This window comes from Alosa pseudoharengus, unplaced genomic scaffold, assembly GCF_046254945.1.
Source record: "Alosa pseudoharengus isolate Yale_2024_CS ecotype anadromous, Long Island Sound unplaced genomic scaffold, YU_APseudo_1.1 YU_APseudo_1.1_scf_13, whole genome shotgun sequence".
NCBI lineage: Eukaryota > Metazoa > Chordata > Actinopteri > Clupeiformes > Clupeidae > Alosa > Alosa pseudoharengus.
The window spans coordinates 27,954,782-27,974,045 of NW_027468598.1; the positions used below are offsets into that span (position 1 = coordinate 27,954,782).

The following is a 19,264-nucleotide window of genomic DNA, read 5'->3' on the forward strand; positions in this document are numbered from 1 at the left end:
TGAATAAAAAAATAAAATAAAAACAAATCAAAACAAAATGAAAATAATCCAAAGAAACATGACCGACTAAACCACCCAACCCCCAGTTTTAGACTCTGAATGTGCCATTTCATCTTTCTTTTGAAAAGGCATGCTCTGGGGTCTCCTGCTTTGACCTGCAGGAGCACCGTCCCTGTACAATTAAAAAAAAAAAAAAAAAAAAACAGTCTCGCCCTGCCTTGCCTCCTCTCATGCATGCATACTGGCATAGCTGAGGTCACTGCCCAGGTGAAGTGCGACAGCAGAAATGCCCTCCGTCGCCTTCACCGGCCTGTGGCCTCCGTCTGAAGAGCCAAGGTAGGAGGAGGAGACACTGGGGTCCCCAGGGTCCAGGCTTGCGTCTCAAGCCTCCCTGCTTTTACTATGGAGAGCCAATAGTGTCAGACAATTTGTACAACCAGCATGGTGCCACACAACAGAAGCACATTTACACCGACATTCAAAAAATAGATATATAATGGAACAAAACTACTCTGGGAAGAGACTCTTCTCCATTGGTTAGTGGATGGTCTCCAGGGAAACAGGTGGGTGTAAGCCAATCGTTGTCTCTTTTTTAAGTTTGTGCACATTTTTTTGTATGCTTTCCTGTTTTGTTTCTAACAGGCGGAAGTGAAACAGTGAGGTGGTTCCACACTCCGACGCCAACTCCTCAAGCAACCCCCCCCCCCCCCCGTACACTCTGCCCCCCCCCCTTCCCACCCCCCAACTGGGATCCAACCCAGCTCCTCTGGGACCACAGAAGAGATTTATTTAAAATTACCAAGAGCACTTACCAGGTTTCTTGAAAACATTTCGGTACAGAACTCTGTGGTAGGAAAGGCCAGTCCCCCCACCCCATCCCCTCCCCAGGGTTTTGCCCAGAATCAATGAGAAAAAAAGAAACCCCCAGTTCATGCGTGTAACACAGTCCCAAAAGAAAGCTCTCTTGTCGTTTTCATTTTCCACGTCACTGTATTTTGCATTCTTTATGCTACATATGTGTACACTTTGCGATCTTCGGGTGTTCTTGCCAAGTATTCTCTCTCAATAAGTCCTTCAATGCGCTTCTTAATCACCACAGGGCTGGGAAGGAATCGCGCTCTCAGTTGCTGGGTTACCTGGAGACGACAGAGTGAACAGAACAAGGAAGTTATTCATGAACGACATGCATCTAGAATCACTCAAGCAGGCCCTCCGCATGTGACGGGCATTAGAAGATCCTGCTTTCATGTTCTCAGACAGCCACAAGCTGCAGTTCTTCACTCCGCTCTCTTTCTGTGAAAAAGCACTGCACCGTTCCCACACGGATCACATATCCTGTTTTTACGCAGACGCCCATGACCTGTTCTCCTAATTACATAACTGCTCTTCAATGCACTGAGGTACTCAACGTAACGCAGCTGTGTTACAATAAAGACAAAGAAAATAGGTGTGTGTGTGTGTGTGTGTGTGTGTGTGTGTGTGTGTGTGTGTGTGTGTGTGTGTGTGTGTTGAGAGCTTACACATGTGTGAAATACTTTTGACTCATTAGACTGTGGCAATACTGTGGACAATTTCATCTCGAAAAATTACTCAAGGTTAGGAATGCTGACATTATCAGCATTGGTGTGGATATTATAACCAAACGTTCTTCTTGGAAATGATCAAACAAAAACGCCGCCATGTTGCTGGTCTCACCTCTGCAACTAGAACATTGTGCTGCATCTTCTTTCTGGACTTCATGATGCGCACGATGGCCGCCTCGATTTCGTGCTTCCTGTCGTCATCCACCTTCTGCCGCGTCTCCTTGCGCTCTGGGTCCGACTCGCCCTGCTTGGCAGCCACTGCAGCGTTGCAGTACACGCAAGCACACACGCAAGCACACACGCAAGCACACACGCAAGCACACACACACACACAGACCAGATTCAAGTTAAAAGGTCATGTCAGGTTCAGCTAACGTTGCAGTAAAGAAATCCCTTGAACACCAGCATTTGTGTGTGTGTGTGTGTTGGTACTCACCTGTCTGGATCTTTACTCTGTGCAGTTTGGAGGTGAACTGGTCGTTGACAGTGAACACATGTCCGTTCTCGATCTCCTTGGACTTGGGCTCCTTGGTGAGGACTCGCTGCGTGGGCTTCCCACAGGCCAGAGACTGCAGCGCCCGCACCAGCTCCCGCTCAGGGATGTCTGTCTCCTGCTGGATCTCCTACACACGCACCGACCGGTGGATGGAGATGGAGGGAGGGAGGGAGGGAGGGAGAGAGAGGGAGAGAGAGGGGGAGAGAGGGGGAGAGAGAGAGAGAGAGAGAGAGAGAGAGAGAGAGAGAGAGAGAGAGAGAGAGAGAGAGAGAGAGAGAACAAACTTTTGTTTAGTCACCCAGTTGGCAATTAGTAAATCATGAAAAAAGAAAAACTTGACAAAAAAACAAAGTTCCCGTCAAAACTGGCCGCACACAGAAGCCACACAAAAGCAGTGGTCTGTGGTGGTTTGTTTTGCATGTCAGTAAACAGGCTTCTTGTGTTCAAAAGCTGACTGCTCTTGGCTATGTCCAGAGGCAGGGAGGGGCAGGCATTGTGCCAACAGTCAACTCTGGCTTGTGAAACTACAGGGTGACCAAAGACTTTAAGAGTCCTTTCCAAAACAGCAGTGGACTCAAGAGCAGGTCTAGTACTGATCTGGACCAGAGCCTGATCAAGTCCTGATCCATCAAAGTCATCTCTTCTAAAGGGTAGAGAAACATCTACAGCCAAGTCCAAATTTACTCAAACCTGTGCCAAATTTAGACATAAGTTTGACAAAAGTGCATTTTTATTTCACCAACAGGTTTGCTATGCCTGGAAATGACATAAGCAGTGCACCAATACAAAACATTGTGCAGTAGTTGTAAATTTGGTTAAAAAAAAAAATCTCTTTGGTCCAATAAAAAATAAATAAACGAAACCAGCATTTGCCATTGTGTATTAAACGTATGACCCTGGTGCTGGTAGAACCCACACTTATTTTGCTGGAGTTACAGGGGCAATGAGACCTGTGTTGAGAAGAGGACTGAGTGTTGATCTGTGAGGGAAGTTACCTCAAAAGTGGATTTCTCTCTGTTGTTGAAGAGCATGAGGATGGTCATCTGGAAGGTGGACACCTGCAGTATGTGCTTCCTGGTGTTGGAGCCTGTTACTTGGGCTCCACCGACGCCTGCATCTGAACCGTCCTCCTGGGAGATAAGGGAACAGGTAAGACGGTCAGACTAGAACAGCTCGAATCTCAACCTTCCTCCCGGCAAGGAATACAGCAGCTAAAACAGTCTGACTAAAATAACTCAAATCTCACCATCCACCTGAGCAAAACAGGCCATAGAATAGAAAGGGCAATACTGAAAAACAATTCATCTTTCTAACTACTGTACACTTTACTATCGATCCTTCTTAACTTTACAATCTTGTGCGGCATTCATACTACATTTTAAATTTGATTAGAGATCACACTAGCTCTTCAAAAACGTCTCTTGTGGTCATCATACCTTAACCTGTTGAGGAATTAATTATTTTCCTGGTCCCTTCTAGAATTCTACGCAAACGATCTATAGTTTCAGTGTTCTTTACACAGTCTAGGGGGAAAACCTCAACACCAATACAATACAGCAATCAAGCCAAAGTGTGCAATATTCCCTATAGAAGCAGTGATTTGTTTGCAGTGTCTATTTGAGTGTGGTGTCTGAAATCTAGTGTAACCTTATCAGTGTATGTTTGTGCACTGTCTATATAGTGTGAAGTGTTTGCATGTATCCACTCATTCATTTAATGTCAATAAAAGTATATTTTCTTATAACATCAGCTCCAAGACTGTTCCTTCATTGGGCAGCCAGATTGCATACAGATTGGTAAGGTGTAGAATATCTGGTTTAGTGAGCATGAAACACCCTGTTGGCACAGTGTTAGTGTTCATGTGCACTACCTTTTTGATAGGGCCGTAGAAGGTGGCATTGAGGTCTGCAGAGCCCATGTGATGCTGCAGGGTGAGCTGTCTGCCGCTGTGCTTAGCCAGGTAGAACCTAAACCGCATCGTCACCACGGCAACACAACACAACATCAGTTACCACCCAACGGACAAGACACACCAGCTCAACACAGCTAAACTTTAACGCAAAACAAATTAACTAGACACATAAAACTTCACATATTGCCGTCTCGAGTTGCAATCTATGCTTGCTGCATGAATTAGTAAAGAAACTCGGTTGGTATTGTTACTATTATCATGTTATAAGTCAAAAGCCTGTATTCTGCAAAGGTCAAGACCAATGACAACAACCACAACAACAATAAACACAATTGTTCCCAGACCTTCTGAAGACCTCAAAGGCGTGTCTGGGTGAGGGGGGGATGTTGCATTTGGGTGTGGCTGACTGGGTGGGCCAGTATCCTGTAGTGAGAACTCTTACTGTTAAGTCCACGCCACCTAAAGACACCTGCAGAGAGAAGACAGAAATAGCGAACATTACATCAACGGTCAAGAATGTAACTTTTCGATCAAAGCGGTGCTATCCACTCTGATAGTGAAAGGTGCAGTTGTGAGTCTCACCCCAGTTGATTGTAAATGCTGCCGGAACTCGTCCATGGTTGTGTTTGAGATGCTCATGTCCCTGAACATTCCTTCCAGTTTAGAGGTGAACTGACATCCGCACTCAGTCTGCAAACACACACAAACATCACGCTCATACAAAGGACGTCTACTCACTCATCTCACTTCAACAACAAGTCATAGAAGGGCTTCCCAAATCATGTGTCCTTCTTAATCCTAAACCATTTCTACAAGCTTTACACCATGTCTAAATACATTTCTATTCCTAAATGTCAAATTTAACATTCAACATCTGTTCAGTTTTTACCTCTGCGCCTCCACAAAAACATTTGACTATCAACTTCAGTTTAGGAGGAAATACACAACACTGAATTGACAGCTTCAGGTCAATTCAGGAAACAATTTTTTTTCTCCAGTTTTCCAAAGCGTCACAGATAGCAGCGCCTTTATCAATACTTTCACTGACTTGGAAAGTTTTATTTTCCACAATTTAAACAGCCAGGGAATGTATGCCTACAATAGCGACTTGCTATAGTGGCTATGCGTCATTCACACTACTATGCAAAAGCAGAGACCTTAAGGAGATTCTGTTCCACGCAGTGCTCACCTTGAGTTTGGAGATCATGTTTTTCTCCGAGTCGTCAGAGACGCTCTTGTTGGTGAGGAGTCTTCTGGCCAGGTGCTGCTTGTAGTACCTCTCAAATACGTCCTTCTCCTGCATGAAGCGGAATAGCACCATGGCCTTGTCCAGGATAGACTCCACCTCCTGTTCTGTCAGCTACACACACACACAACAGGGGAAAAAGAAGCACGTGAGAGAGTGTGTCTGTGTGTGTGTGTGCACTCTGCTTTCAGTGCAGAGTTGAGTGCTTTAATGGTCTTTTCACATTAACATGTCACCATTAACGATTTCAGATATTGTAGCTGTGCCAGAGACTTCATTAGAGTATCGCTATGCTAAGAGGGTAAATGACCCATGCTTGTGTTCCATGTTTATACGATATTGAAATCAGATAAAGACTGAGTAGGAGCATTGGCTGGGGACTTACTCCCTTGACTCCCTTCTTGAGCTTGTCATCAATGAAGAGGGACAGGTACTCCGGTGAGCGCGAGTTCAGGTTGAGGAAGTACTCAAAGTCGCCTGCAATGGTCTGCTTGAAGAGACGGTCATTGTTGAAGGACTCCAAGAGGAAGCGGTCGAAACGAGACTTCAGGTCCAGAAGACCCTAAAAGAGATGATGAGGAGACAACACTGACCACAATATCATCTACAGAACCTCCACTATGATCTATGCCAGTGGTTTTCAAACTTTTCACAATGAGTACCACCTCAGAAAACAATTGGCTCTCCAAGTACCACCACTATGACCGGCATTAAAATACATTAGCGTAGGCCAATTTAACTACACATTTTACATTGTACATACTGTTTTGCGTTGTTTCTTGTTTTCAAGAAAGACAAAAACTAGTTTAAATTTAACTTCAGTGATCGTATATATATATATATATATAAATAATTTATTTATTATTATATAATTTGAACTGACTATTTAGTCTTTATGAAAAAACAACAACTTGGAGACTCTCAAAGTACCACTAAAGAAATTCTGTGTACCACCAGTGGTACCCGTCAGTGTTGCGCGGTCTGCCCGAAATTAAGCGGTCGCCCGCGGATGAACGCGGTCACCCGCGGTTATGAGTCATAAACAAAATATTTTAATGATATTCGGGTCATTTGCGGGCGGGTCAGTTAAAATTAATTAAATATATATTTTCTACAAATAGGCCTACTTAAAATATCACGAGAAAGCTAGCATCAATACAGTAAAGCATCAATACAGTAAAGTCAACAGTAAAGAAGCAAGACGCGAGTTAAAATAATAAAGACACCCCTTCAGGAAAAGCGATATAGGCTATGGTTATGGTCTAGGCCTACTTCTTGCGAAGCCATTTAAAAGTATGACAGCCAAAACGGGCAGCCTGCAGGAATAAATGTTATGGCACAGACTACACAGCCATATCTACCGGTATGTATAGGTTCGCGCATGCATAAAAGTTACCTTAGTTCGTTGTGTTTGTGACTTTAAACAGTGGATGTGCTTTAGTAAAGCTTTGTGTTTCATTCAGCATTATAAACCAGTTCTTACGCTAATGTTTTGACCAGCAATGTATCTCTCTTGCCTACCTCACCTCACCATTTCTGTTTTCGAAAGAAAGATGTATGTCCATGGCCTTCAAATCTTATCCTAGTGTTCTTATCCTTTGTGCGTTGCGTGCGTGCTTGCGCTCTTATTCTCATTCTTTCTCCTGCGCAAACATTATGTCCTGCATGCTTACTGCGTGTAGTTCTACTGCATCAAGTTTCGTAAATAAATTAGTTTGTTTTTACAGAAATGGCCTACTGTCACACTGCATGCAGCCTATAACCAAAAGCACACATTTAGTAAATAAGCGGGTCGGATCGCGGGTCGGGTATAATTTTGTCCTAATTAATATTCGCGGTCCGAGTTGCGGTCGGGTTGATTAAAATATCGGGCGACCGCGGGCCGCTTGTGACCAAACCCGCGCAACACTGGTACCCGTACCACAGTTTGAGAACCACTGATCTATGCTATGCCCATGTTCTATGCCATGTCCATGTTCTACAGGCGGACACTGTTGTTCTTCAGCAACAGTCACATGAACAAAGTAAAAAAATAAATAAAAAAATACTTTTGATAATATTCCCACTGAGCTTGTTTGAAATGCTGGCTGCAGAGTGTGCATGAGGAGCAGTGTCCCCAGAGTGGTGTGTGTGGCGGCGTATTTACCTGGATGTAGTCCACAGGGTTCTTGCCCTCGCCCTCCTCCGACACCAGGGCTTTGCCTTGCTCCCGCAGGTACGAGCTCATGCACTCACACATGGTCTTCAGGCCGTTTGGCACTCGGCTGAACAGCTTGTACATACACGCCAGGTCTAGTGACAGAAAAAATCATTTTTAAAACGCATAAATATATGGCATACATCAAAAAAATATGGCATCAAGAAAAAAAAAATCCATAACAGACGCAAGAAACACCAAAGGCCAAGGTTTATCAATGGCTCAAAAAAAAAAAGAACAAAAAAAAGAAAAAGAAACAAACTAAAACATCCAATGTGCAATGTGTCCAACTTCTGCAGTAGTTTAAAGCATAGAGAGCTGTACCATCGTAAAACATGTAAAATCAGATCTCACCTTCCGTTTTTCCGTTCTTGAGCATGTGGACCAGCCCCGAGTTCTCCATCTCCACTATGGTCTTCATGTGCTTGGAGATGAGCTCGCGCTCCACCACCTTCACGATGGGCTCCTCTGTGGACTTGTCCAGGCAGTGCATCACCCGCTCGATCTCCTCGTTGATGCGCGCCTCCACCTTCTTGATGTAGACGCTGGCACAGTTCTCAGCTAGGAACTTCTGGCTCTCCATCTGAGGAGAGAGACAGGGAGGGAGAGGGAGAGAGAGAGAGAAGGAAGCACTAATTAAAAAAATAAAAAAACTTGGCCTCTACCTCAACAACAATCCAAAATACCTCCTCAGGTCTGTATGTAGACACGTATAGTTCCTAGAACTTCTTGCGTCTTCACACCGCATGGAACTGGGGGTAAAATAACTCTGCAGGTCTGTGCAAACCAAACCTTGCTGTTGCCATGAAAACAGTTAGGCCAGAACTCACCAGTCCCCATTCAGATACAACTGCAGCTGCCTGCTTTGATTACACTACACATGCATAGGTGGCATTGACAAACAAATATATTCTGAACAAACCAACCGACCACATGGTCTGTTTACAGGAACAAGAATGAGATCAGCACTGTAGGAGAGTCCTGTAGTTAAACTCAACATGGGATGGAAATTATCTCCAAATCAAATCTGTGTGCGGTTCAACTGTATGCAAATCAATCTAAATTGATAAGAGTAGACAGCTCACCAACCTGGAAAAATTCAGCTGACATTTCTAAAAACGGAGCCTCGAAATCTTCTTCGTAAACGGACCTCCCTTCGAGGCCTAAAATCATCAGCATCTGGCAGGCGTTACGGATGGCCCCCCTGAAAAGGAAAAAAGGAGAGAAGGAGAGAGACAAACAGTGAATCAGATGAAGAAATGGAAGAAACTCTTGGCCTGAGAAGCCCTCACAACGTGAATAAATCAACAGAAGTGGAAAAAAAGCAGCCATCCCTAGCAGCCTCCCTGCTAGCATCATGCTAACTCACTCTGGCATTCCCACTTCTACTGCAATGCTAATCAGAGTCTGTGAGGACTTATTTGTGGAGATGGTATTTATGAGTAGTTCATCGTGTGCAGACACATCATAGATCTTGTTTACATAAAAAGCTGTAAAAAAAAGTTAATCAATAAGCCAGCCTACTGGGCCTTAAAATATAGTTTAACATGTTCTCAAAGTCCTTTCAGGTTTTTATTTTTTCTGTGCAGTAGTATCATTTTCCTTATCTCAAGACAGTCTGGTAATAGATAATTCAAGGAAGAAGCAGTTGGCTTATCTTGGTCACTTCACTATTTGCCCCCTGCAAATTACTCTGTCTCTTATCAGTGTCCAGGCATAAATGCCCACGTTGATCTTCCAGGGTAGATATGATTAACTACCAAAGGCAGTGCAATTGAGGCCACATTTCCCATTAGGTCCAGTCTCTGTGTGTGTGTGTGTGTGTGTGTGTGTGTGTGTGTGTGTGTTCGTACCGGTCCACCACCTCTCCCTTCCTCTCTCGGGCGATCATGTCCAGCAGGGTCTGCCGGAGGTGGTCTCGGATGCAGCCGTAGCGCACCACTTGGTCTCGGAAGATGATGAGGCCCAGGTTGTACACGTTCTCCACGTTGTTCTGCTGCACGTATACCCGGTCCTGGGAGAACAGGCACAATAACAGCGGGCATCAGCCATCAATGAACTACTGCGTTTATATTATAATAATATTCAAAAACAAGAGATATTATACAAGAAACATTTAGAGTGAGCAAACTACGTAGATAAAAAAGCCTAACCCTCAAACCCTAATACCAAAACTAGTCTGAAGGACTAGACTGTTTGTTTTCATGTTCCATTTGTACTTTTCATATTTCATATGAAGTTGTATTCCCAGTCGTAATTCCTAGTTACGAGCAAACTAACAGACGATAGCATCGACTTGTGTTACAACTGGAACGCATCCATGTCAGTTTTTACTTGGATGTGACGCAATTCCCAGTTACCAGTTACCACTTCCATGGCAAATGGAACACAAAGAAAACAAACACAATTTAATGGCCATCAGTAAGCGCCACACACCATGTACATGAGGATGTCTCTGATCATGACCATGGCCGTCTGGTGGTCGTTCCAAGCCTGGTTGAGAGTCTGCAGGAAGTTGTTGTTGAGGGAGTTTAGCACGTCTTCTCGTACCTGCAGGAGAGACGAGACAAGAGAGGTGAAAACGCTGCAGCTACGTTACGTGTCCTCAGGGAAAAGAACAGGACTAAGCAATAACTTGCATTTCATACTCTATTTGATTTGGAGGCGTCTTCATACCTGTGCATGACATGGGATGCACAATACAGTGAAAAAAACTGTGATTGAAGGCATAAAATGAATACCCAAGTGGGCCTTCAGAGAAGAATAAGCATACAGGGTCACTCACGTGAAAGGCATTACACCAAACATGCTCTGACTTTTCATTTCATTTTTCATAACACATTGCCATTGACACACACACTTTAAACCACATTTCCCTTAAACCTGTTTTCACTGGAGAGAGTATGTGCAGAGCATGAGGCTGCACAGCTGTCAGTCCAGTCCATAAAAGCTTCAGATGATTCTCCAACACACACACACACACACACACACACAGCTGCTCTCCACCCACCTGGCGCTTGTCAGCTCACAACGCTCACTGTCGGGGTCATTTAGAGGCCCACCATTAGCCATTACCCACTCATTACCAGACACTGGCCCCAGCACTGGTCTACACCATTAATACGGAGACGAGGGTTCACTGCACAATTCGCAGACTCATTATTTCCAATGACAGGCCTGTGAGACGGACTAAACGTTTAAGCTCGATGACATGGAGAGACAACTGGCAGGATCATCCCCGGCACGCTAGGAGGAGCTGGCTCCTTTGTTCCAGAAATAGGGCTCGTTATTCTTGTTTTGGTGGTGTTAGGGGATGGCCTGGTGACCCCCGTGACCTATGACCTGCGACCCCTAGCTCAGGACTGCACCCCTTAACGATGTTTTGAAGCAGAGGGGCAGAAAGCGTGCTGCTGCTACCAGACCAGACACAGTCAGCACTGCTGAGCTCCTGCTCCAGAGGAAAGAGCCTATGGCCTTTCAGCTGTAAAGCCATCAGGTTCTGAACAGGTTGTGCAAGTAAATCTGTGGGCTGTGTGTGTGTGTGTGTGTGTGTGTGTGTGTGTCTGTGTGAGGGAGAGAGGGGGGGGGGGGGGGGTATGTGTGAGTGAGAGATGGTGAAACAGTATGTGTTTGTGCTATCTGTGTGCGTGCGTGCGCCCCTGCATAGCCAGCAGGATTACAGCAGCTACCGGGCACTTGGGAAATGAATGCCAGCCTTGACCTCGAGTCTCTGCATAAATGCCCCACAATCACAGATAAGCCCCTGTGGCTCCAAGGCAACCTGCTGTTGCTGGGGCAGGGACTCTGCCGCTGCTGGGGCAGGGACTCTGCCGCAGCGCCCTCTCTGGGTCAGCATGGGAACTGCTTACCATCTCCCCCCTCGTACTCCATAATGGCTCAGTTAAACCAATGACGAAAAAAAAACTATCAGCGTCAAACCACTACACACAGTCAAAAGAGAAGCCACCACAAGTGGCGTGGACCTGGCTCCAACTGTTTATGCCCCAGCTCCAAGAAAGCTCTTCCTCTGGCTCTGAAACTCTTTGCAGACATCTCTCATCATCTCTGCCGACTCTTCCCTCGATCAACACTGGGTGCACTTCTTTGGAATGCAAGTGCATGACGGCCTCTGGACTGTCAATGTTTTCTGCAGTCACTGGGTGAAGCTGGCACTTGACACATGGACCCGCATTGGATACTGACTCTAGGAACAGATCTGGGCCTGGCGTGGATCCTGACGCTATTGCTAACCCACTGGACCTCTCCCAGACACGGGCCAGATCCGGGCCACACAGTCCAGGAGAGCGCATACACACATTTCAGCCAAGATTACGCAACTTTTTTTGTGCATTGTAGCCTTTATTAATAAGGCCCCAGGAGAGTATGCACACTGCAACATGTTTTTGCAAATGCATCAAAACCTGACAAACACAAAAACAAACAAACAAACGCACACACGCACGCACGGTCATATGGAGAGAGACGTTTGGCATTTGGTAGACATAACAGCGAATTTACAGTGGCAGAGTCTCCAGGTATGTAGGCTCCTGAACCACTAACCATGAACAAATAAGCCACACCATAAAAAACTAGCATCCAGCAAGTTAAAGCATGGACTCATTTGAATAACAAATTTACAGTGCGAGCCCAGCCAAATATTTCACATCACGTCATTACTCCAGTTAGCCCAGAGGGGTCCCCTACAGCGTAGCAGGACTGGACAGCAAGATTACGGCACAGAAAACAGGGGAGATAAGGAAGCAGGGGAGGGAGGGAGAGAGGGAGGGAGAGAGAGAGAGAGAGGGAGCAGGGGGAGAGCAGGGGGAGAGAGAGAGAGTGAGATAGGTAGGAAAGAAAAAGGGGAAAAAATGGATCCGAGGAAGGTGAGAGAGCCCGAGAAATCCACCTTACATAACACTACGGCACACTTTCCTACTCTTAATTAGTAATGACTGGAAATAATTTATGCGGTTGCAGAAACGACCTGCTTTTTTGTATTATTCATTTTATATCTGCTAGATAAATGACATGCCTGGCCACCCAAGACAAGCAGCTGCACGTCTGCACTGCAGTTCTAATCATCCTTAATAGTCTGAACATGCAACCTGCTTGTATATCCTGTACCCATTACAGGATAACTGCCTGATAACTACGTCTTGTTGCCATCATTGTTGAGAGTCATCATTGTTAAGAGAAGCACTTTAACTGAAGGTCAGGGATGGGCGTCTTAGCCTAGGTAATGTCAGACTTGCTCGCTTCAAATCATTTTTCACTGAGGCTAGGTCTTTACTCTGGAGAGGACTACACACCCTTTGTCAGTTGTTGAGTTGTTTAATCTATAAAATGTCAGAAAATGGTGAAAAACATTTCAGTGTTTCCCAAAGCCCAAGATTAGCCAAAAGCATTTAGTTTATGGTCAGAGGATGAATTTAATAGTTGACAGTTAACTGTTGCAGCCAGGTGATTGAATCCCTCATCTGGTGCTCATTGCCTGTGCCTCTAGCCACATCTGAATCCAGTGGAACCACAGTGACCACAGTTAGCTCACATTTGCCCACATTTGCCCACAGCCCACCCAGCTAAGTGGTTGCTCTCATCAATTACACTAACTAACACCACAACACAACACAAGGGCTTTGATGAAATGAGGCTCCTTGGGCCATGTGAGAGAGTGGTGACATCTTACTTTTACTAGCCTTACTAGCCTTTATAACCTTTATTGATATGACAGTGAAGAGCAGATGGGAAACGAGTGAAAGAGAGAGAGAGGGAGAGAGAGAGAGAAAGAGAGAAAGAGAGAGAGAGGGGGGGGGAGAGAGAGGGGGGAGAGAGAGAGAGAGGGGAGAGAGAGAGAAAGATAGAGAGAGAGAGAGCGAGAGAGAGAGGGGAGAGAGAGAAAGAGAGAGAGCGAGAGGAGAGAGAGAAAGAGAGAGAGCGAGAGAGAGAGAGGGAGGGAGAGAGAGAGAAAGAGAGAGAAAGATAGAGAGAGAGAGAGAGGGGAGAGAGAGAGAGAAAGAGAGAGAGCGAGAGAGAGAGGGAGAGAGGGGGAGAGAAAGAGTGAGAGAGGGAGAGAAAGAGAGAGAGAGGGAGGGAGAGAGAGAGAGAGAGAGAGAGAGAGGGAGATAGAGAGTGGAGTATAGAAAGGACGTCAGGACAGACTCAATCCTGGGTCCTTGTGAGCACTGAACCCTTATATGTGGTGTGGGATGCAGACAAGAGGTGACGCCTTACTTTGTTGATGAGGTGCTCGGTGACGACCTCTCGCAGGCCTGTGTACAGCTTCTCCCCGTGCTTGTGGAGCACCATGGTGTAGGCGTTTCGGTAGAGCTCCTCGAAGCTCAGGCCGCTGTTGTTCTTCCTCTGGATCTCCTGAATGGCATTCTTCAGAAGGTCCCAGATGTTGTTTACGTACTTCTCATCCATAGTCATCTGTGGGGACGAGAGGGACAACAGAGGTGCATTTAGACAAATGTCCCCAAAAGTCTCAGGGAAACCCCCCATCACAGCTTGAGTTCTCATTTGGGGCAGTAATGTGACCAATGAAATCAAGAAGTGAATCTGAACAGGTAGTCATTGGACAAAAGCCTCTGCTAAATACGATATATAAACTTAATCTCAATAGGTTTCTGTGATTTTAAAATGCTTGGTACAGTGACAGTGGCACTCATAGTCATTCGCTTGAATTTGGCTCCAGAAGCCCTGAAAATTACTGTATGTGTGTGTGTACAGTGTGTGTACATTGTGTTTTGCACTCTCTAGTCAGCAGAGGTAGGAAGTTAATTCAGGTTGTGGTGAGCGTTAGTCACGCAGACAGAGCGAGACAGTCCGGCGCGGCGCGGCGCTGTTTTTCGCCCTCCACTGAGCGGCCCGGTGAGGGCTAGTGCACAAACTGAAAACGGTTCATTCCGCTGGAGTGGGCCTGGCCGACGCTCTCCCGAGCCCCCTCAGGTGCACGGGAAACTAACAGCAAGGGGATTTGCATGATGCAACGCTGCAGTGATCCGATGTAATAAAATGCAAAGCATCCATCTCTCATACACACTCACACACACACAGTGTAAACCCATTCCAATGACGATGTGTGAGATGCATGGGGGGCCAGACTGAGCAGTGATCTAAGCTTGGTGCGAGCAGCATGCAGACAACAGTAATCCACTCCACACTTGGGATCAAATATTAGGCTAGGCAGGGCTTGGCTGTCTCCTGTGTGTTAAAAAGTCTGCATAGACAGAAAGGGCATGGGTGGCTGAGCTACCACCTAGGGCAAACACAGGAATAAGCACAAGTTAGAGAGAGAGAGAGAGAGAGAGAGAGAGAGAGAAAAAGAGAGAGAGAAAAAGAGAGAGAGAGAGAGAGAGAGAAATAGACAGTGAGGGCAAAGTGAGTGTGTCTGAGAGAAAGACAGAGATAGAGACAGAGAGAAAGTAGAGACAAAGAAAAATAGACAGAGAAGTGTAAGTGTGTGTGTGTGTGTGTGTGTGTGTGTGTGTGAGTGAGAGAGTGAGAAGGGCTGAACCAGAGGAAACCTAAATGCATAAGTAATAAGTGGGTCTATCAGAGAGCCATAACTGGGGAAGCAGAAGAGAGACTGCGGGGGGTCTGAGCAGGGTAGGAACTACTATTCTGTCTAACACGCAAAGTTAGCGCAAAATTAAAAAGGAATAGGCTAATTAAACTTACAGTGGAGTGGGCGCATCCTCCTTGCAATCACAACCACACTCTCCTTCACTTAGCTATTGGGTTTGTGTGTCCTTTAGCGCCACAGCAAGCTGAGGATGCAAGTGCTGCGGGCACACAGGATGTGATGTTAGCACGCTGAGGCTCACCGGTGCCGCAGGCCTATACGCAGCAGCCCACGCAGCAGCCAGCTGAGGGACAGCTGTGGCCCAGATCTGGCCCAGATTGGTCAGCTGAGGGAACAGCTGTGGCTCAGATCTGGCCCAGATTGGTCAGCTGAGGAACAGCTGTGGCTCAGATCTGGCCCAGATTGGGCAGCTGCCTGCCAGTGTGGGCTGAGCGGATGCCAGAGGCAGCTGGTCTTTGGGAGGAAGGTGTCCTCCGTGCCCTCAACGCTGAGTTAGGGCATAGAGAGAGAGAGAGAGAGAGAGAGAGACAGGGAGGGAGAGAGAGGAGAGAGAGGAGAGAGAGAGAGAGAGAGAGAGAGAGATAGACTTATCATCACGTTTGTCTGTGTACTCGGCTCGCCGCTGCACAACGGAGCCCCAACGTATACACAGGAGTCTCACTATGAGATGATGGGCCTGTAAACAGGCTGTACAGACGCTCATCATGAGGTGACGTTAGGGGACATTGCCTGCGGCAAATACTCCTGGTGACAGGAAACTACCTCACAGACTGCGGAGAATGTTTTGGCCTTTATGAAGCATGAGCACCACAGTCCCGTAGACAAAAGTTCAGACACACATCTCTGTTTCCTTGTGCTAATGAGTCTAAGAACAAGTCTCCATTTACCAATGGTGGTATAAATCTAGCCAATTAGAAGACACTTTCTGAGACCACTGTGGACTCTCAGACTGAAACTCAGGAGATTAAAACAAAGCCTGGATGTTGACCTAAATTTACCAGAGTATGGAATATACAACACAGTACAAATGTCCCATTCTGGCATTAGTCCTCCTAACAAACAACATGGCCCCCTTCATAGTGAAAGCTACCAAGTTATATTCAGAAAAAGTACAGGACAAAGTAGAATATACAGGATGACTTACAATTCTGCCCGGAGAAACATTGCCAAAATGATGGGAAATGTATTATAGCCACCTGGCACACGTTATATTGCAACATTGCTACTGAAGTTTTACAGCTTGATTTATGCCACATCAGTAAACTGCCCCTTCAAGGAATCCAGCAATGCATCTAGACATTCTGTATCGACTACAAGTTTTGTCAGTATCGACAAGAAGCTGAACACACTGTGATGGAACAAAAATGCATAGGTTACTCCATTGAATAATGCTACACTTTTGTCAATTTGCATAATATACTTAATTCAAATGTAACTTAATAGAAAAATACTCTTCAGTAACAGACTTCCTATTCTCCTTGCTGTGGTGGATATTTTGTTTGGTATGTACTTTTTGATCAATAGACCTGCAACTTCTTCAGTGAAGTGATCTGCCACATTTGTGGTCACGTAAGCCTGAAATGAGGCAGTAAAAACCACAACAAACCTCTCTACCCAAACAGGAGGCTAGAAAGGCCAGTTTGCTATCTCTGAATCATGAGAAAACAAGCTCAGCAACACAGGAGAAAGTGTCAGAGACACAATTAGGGCTTGAGAGCTTCTGCAGCTTGGGTAGTTAGATTTCTGGGTCATGAGATCATTAAGGTATAGAGGCCCTAGTGGCGGTCTATAATGCTACCCCTTCCAAATGAGTGGTGCCACCTCTGCAGCATGCATGTACCCCCCCCCCACACACACACACACACACACACACACAAACACCTCTTCAAAACAACATCCTCGCCACAAATGCAGAAAGCTTAGAGTGGGTTATTTTATGGGGTACACTGGCTGCTGCAACTACTACTGTCAACTCCATCGCAAGGACCCTGAGCACTGAGGGATGCAACAGAACTGACTGCATTCCATCAGGCCAGCGCAAAGACAGTCTGGACATTGCAGAGATGATCTGAGCCACCAGAGGACATTAGCCTAGTGGTCCCCATGCTAGCACATCTACCAGACTTCACGATAACTAAGACTAATCACAATTTTGGTTTGAAAAGGCAAAGGGCAAGCATTAAATGCAAAGGGTTTGTTCATTTAGAGATGCTGAGAGGTTAAAAATGAAATGCTTTCTAGACAAAGACTGATAAGGTGTTAGGGAGTTTACAATATAGGCCTAAATAGGACTTGATCACACTAGGGAGGTAGGCCTACATTTATCACCTCAAACACACTGTGTAACTGAGTGCAAAACAAATATGACCATAGCAATCATACAGATGGCTAGATCCAGTCTTTTACAGGCATCACAATTAATGGAAATGTCCATTTTATACAGACCTGAATATAACCTACAGTATACTGATGTATATACGGAATACAACTAGTGAAATCTTATTAGGTGAGATTGCTTGATCGGCTTTATAAACAAACCCAAACTGAAGGTTTCCACTGCCTAGCCTAGCACACAGCATCATCTGGACCCTTAATAACTGGTCTTACTATCCAGATAGATAACAAGAATATCAACGTAGTTTCACAATATCTACATAACTGTAACGTTAGTTGGATGTTTACAATATGCACGACAAATATGACCATCTCAGATAGCCAAGTTAATAAACAGTTGGACGACAGGCCATCTTCCTTCTGTGAATGACAAACGTCTCAGTGGTATAACAGTTAACGTTAAAATGTTCAGCCGCAGCCAATTGGAGTGAACTCAACTGGTATTGCCACCTTACACCACTCCATTATTTCTATCAATCTAGAGAGCTGTGTTTCTCAGTGTATGAACCTGAAATTGACGTTTAATGGTAGTGTTGCAATGCTGTAATACTTGCTGTTGTAATGCTCATGATCAACATAGCTAGCAAGCAGTTTTAACTTGCTGCCAAAAAAACATAATCCAGGATTTATTGCCACGTAAACAGGGAAGAGATAAGATACTGTGCCACTACAAATTATTATAATAACCCTTAACACAAACTGTGGAATACCAAAATACACCATGAAAAAATATCAAACAAGTTTATACGATGGCTAACGTTAGCTAACGTTACGTGCCATCCGTTTTGAAACTGACCCAGCTACCGTTAGCAAGCTAGCAAGGCAGCTAATGAGTATCAACAGGGGCCTTTGCTAACTAGTTAGCTAGCTAACAAAGGTACGACCGAACTGTTTAGCTAACTAGCTAGCTAACGTTAGCTAAATAACGAGTTGCTTGGTACGATTTGTTCAAGCTACTTCAGTAAACTAGTAGTAAACTGAATGACAAATCTGACAATGTAATCATGTATCGTGATACATAATATATATATATATATCGTGATTGATAGCTGTAGAAGTAGCTAGCTCCAAATTCATCATTATACGTTAGGCCTACAGATCTGCGCACACATCCTCACTGTTTGAGTAAAGGGCTAGCCGAGAAAGTTGTCCTGTCTACGGCCAGTAGTGCTACTTACAGGAAAAGCTCGTATTCTCATCTTGGTGTCCTTCTTGGGGCCGCCTTTGCTAAGGTTGGACATACTTGGGTTTCTTTCTTTAACTGTAACTATTTACATGAAAATCTTCTCTGGGAAGGGACAAAGGAGTAAGTTGGTGGAGCCGACTGTCAGCTTCCACTTGACCTTCCCCGAAAGTGAGTGTCCCCTCTCCTCGATTAGTTGTTGACAATCCGCCGCCGTTTTCACTCAACTCTACCTCCACATTCAATGATGGCGGACCACCAGCTCTCGCTGAATGAGGCTTATGAAGTGCAATTCACGCGAGAATGAACATTTTTTGTTGTGAAAATATACCCATGCATTTCTAAAGGCCTTTAGGCTACAGGAGATTATTACTAAAGTTATAGTTGTAAAAAACATGCAACTATGATGCATTATAAGCGTTGATTATGTTGTAGCCTAATCTACTACTAACATCCCGAGTTTAAGTTTTAACGTTAAAGTTATAGTTTTTGGCAAACACTTTTGTCCAAAGAGTAGGCTAGCCTACATAATACAAATAATCAAGGTGGTGCCTCAAACAGCGTCTATGAATTAAAATAGGTGATGAATGTTTAGCCTACAGTAAAATTGCCCCCATCCTGTACCTATGTATACATGTATACGCGTTTATTTAAATGCACACTAATAA

At 45.1% G+C, this 19,264-nt stretch overlaps 1 protein-coding gene across 1 annotated transcript; it reads right to left on the reverse strand.

Moving 5' to 3' along the window:
- Positions 1-750: 750 nt before the first annotated feature.
- cul3b (cullin 3b) lies at positions 751-18,657 on the reverse strand. The gene is made up of 16 exons (XM_076282755.1): positions 18,592-18,657; positions 13,666-13,863; positions 9,871-9,984; positions 9,288-9,448; positions 8,524-8,638; positions 7,789-8,017; positions 7,384-7,529; positions 5,623-5,799; positions 5,181-5,351; positions 4,574-4,681; positions 4,336-4,460; positions 3,950-4,046; positions 3,075-3,209; positions 2,020-2,206; positions 1,696-1,841; positions 751-1,136 (listed from the first exon to the last, which is right to left on the reverse strand). The coding sequence occupies exons 1-16, from the start codon at positions 18,652-18,654 to the stop codon at positions 1,005-1,007; spliced, it is 2,304 nt and encodes a 767-aa protein (XP_076138870.1). The 5' UTR covers positions 18,655-18,657; the 3' UTR covers positions 751-1,004.
- Between the last annotated feature and the right edge of the window lie 607 nt (positions 18,658-19,264).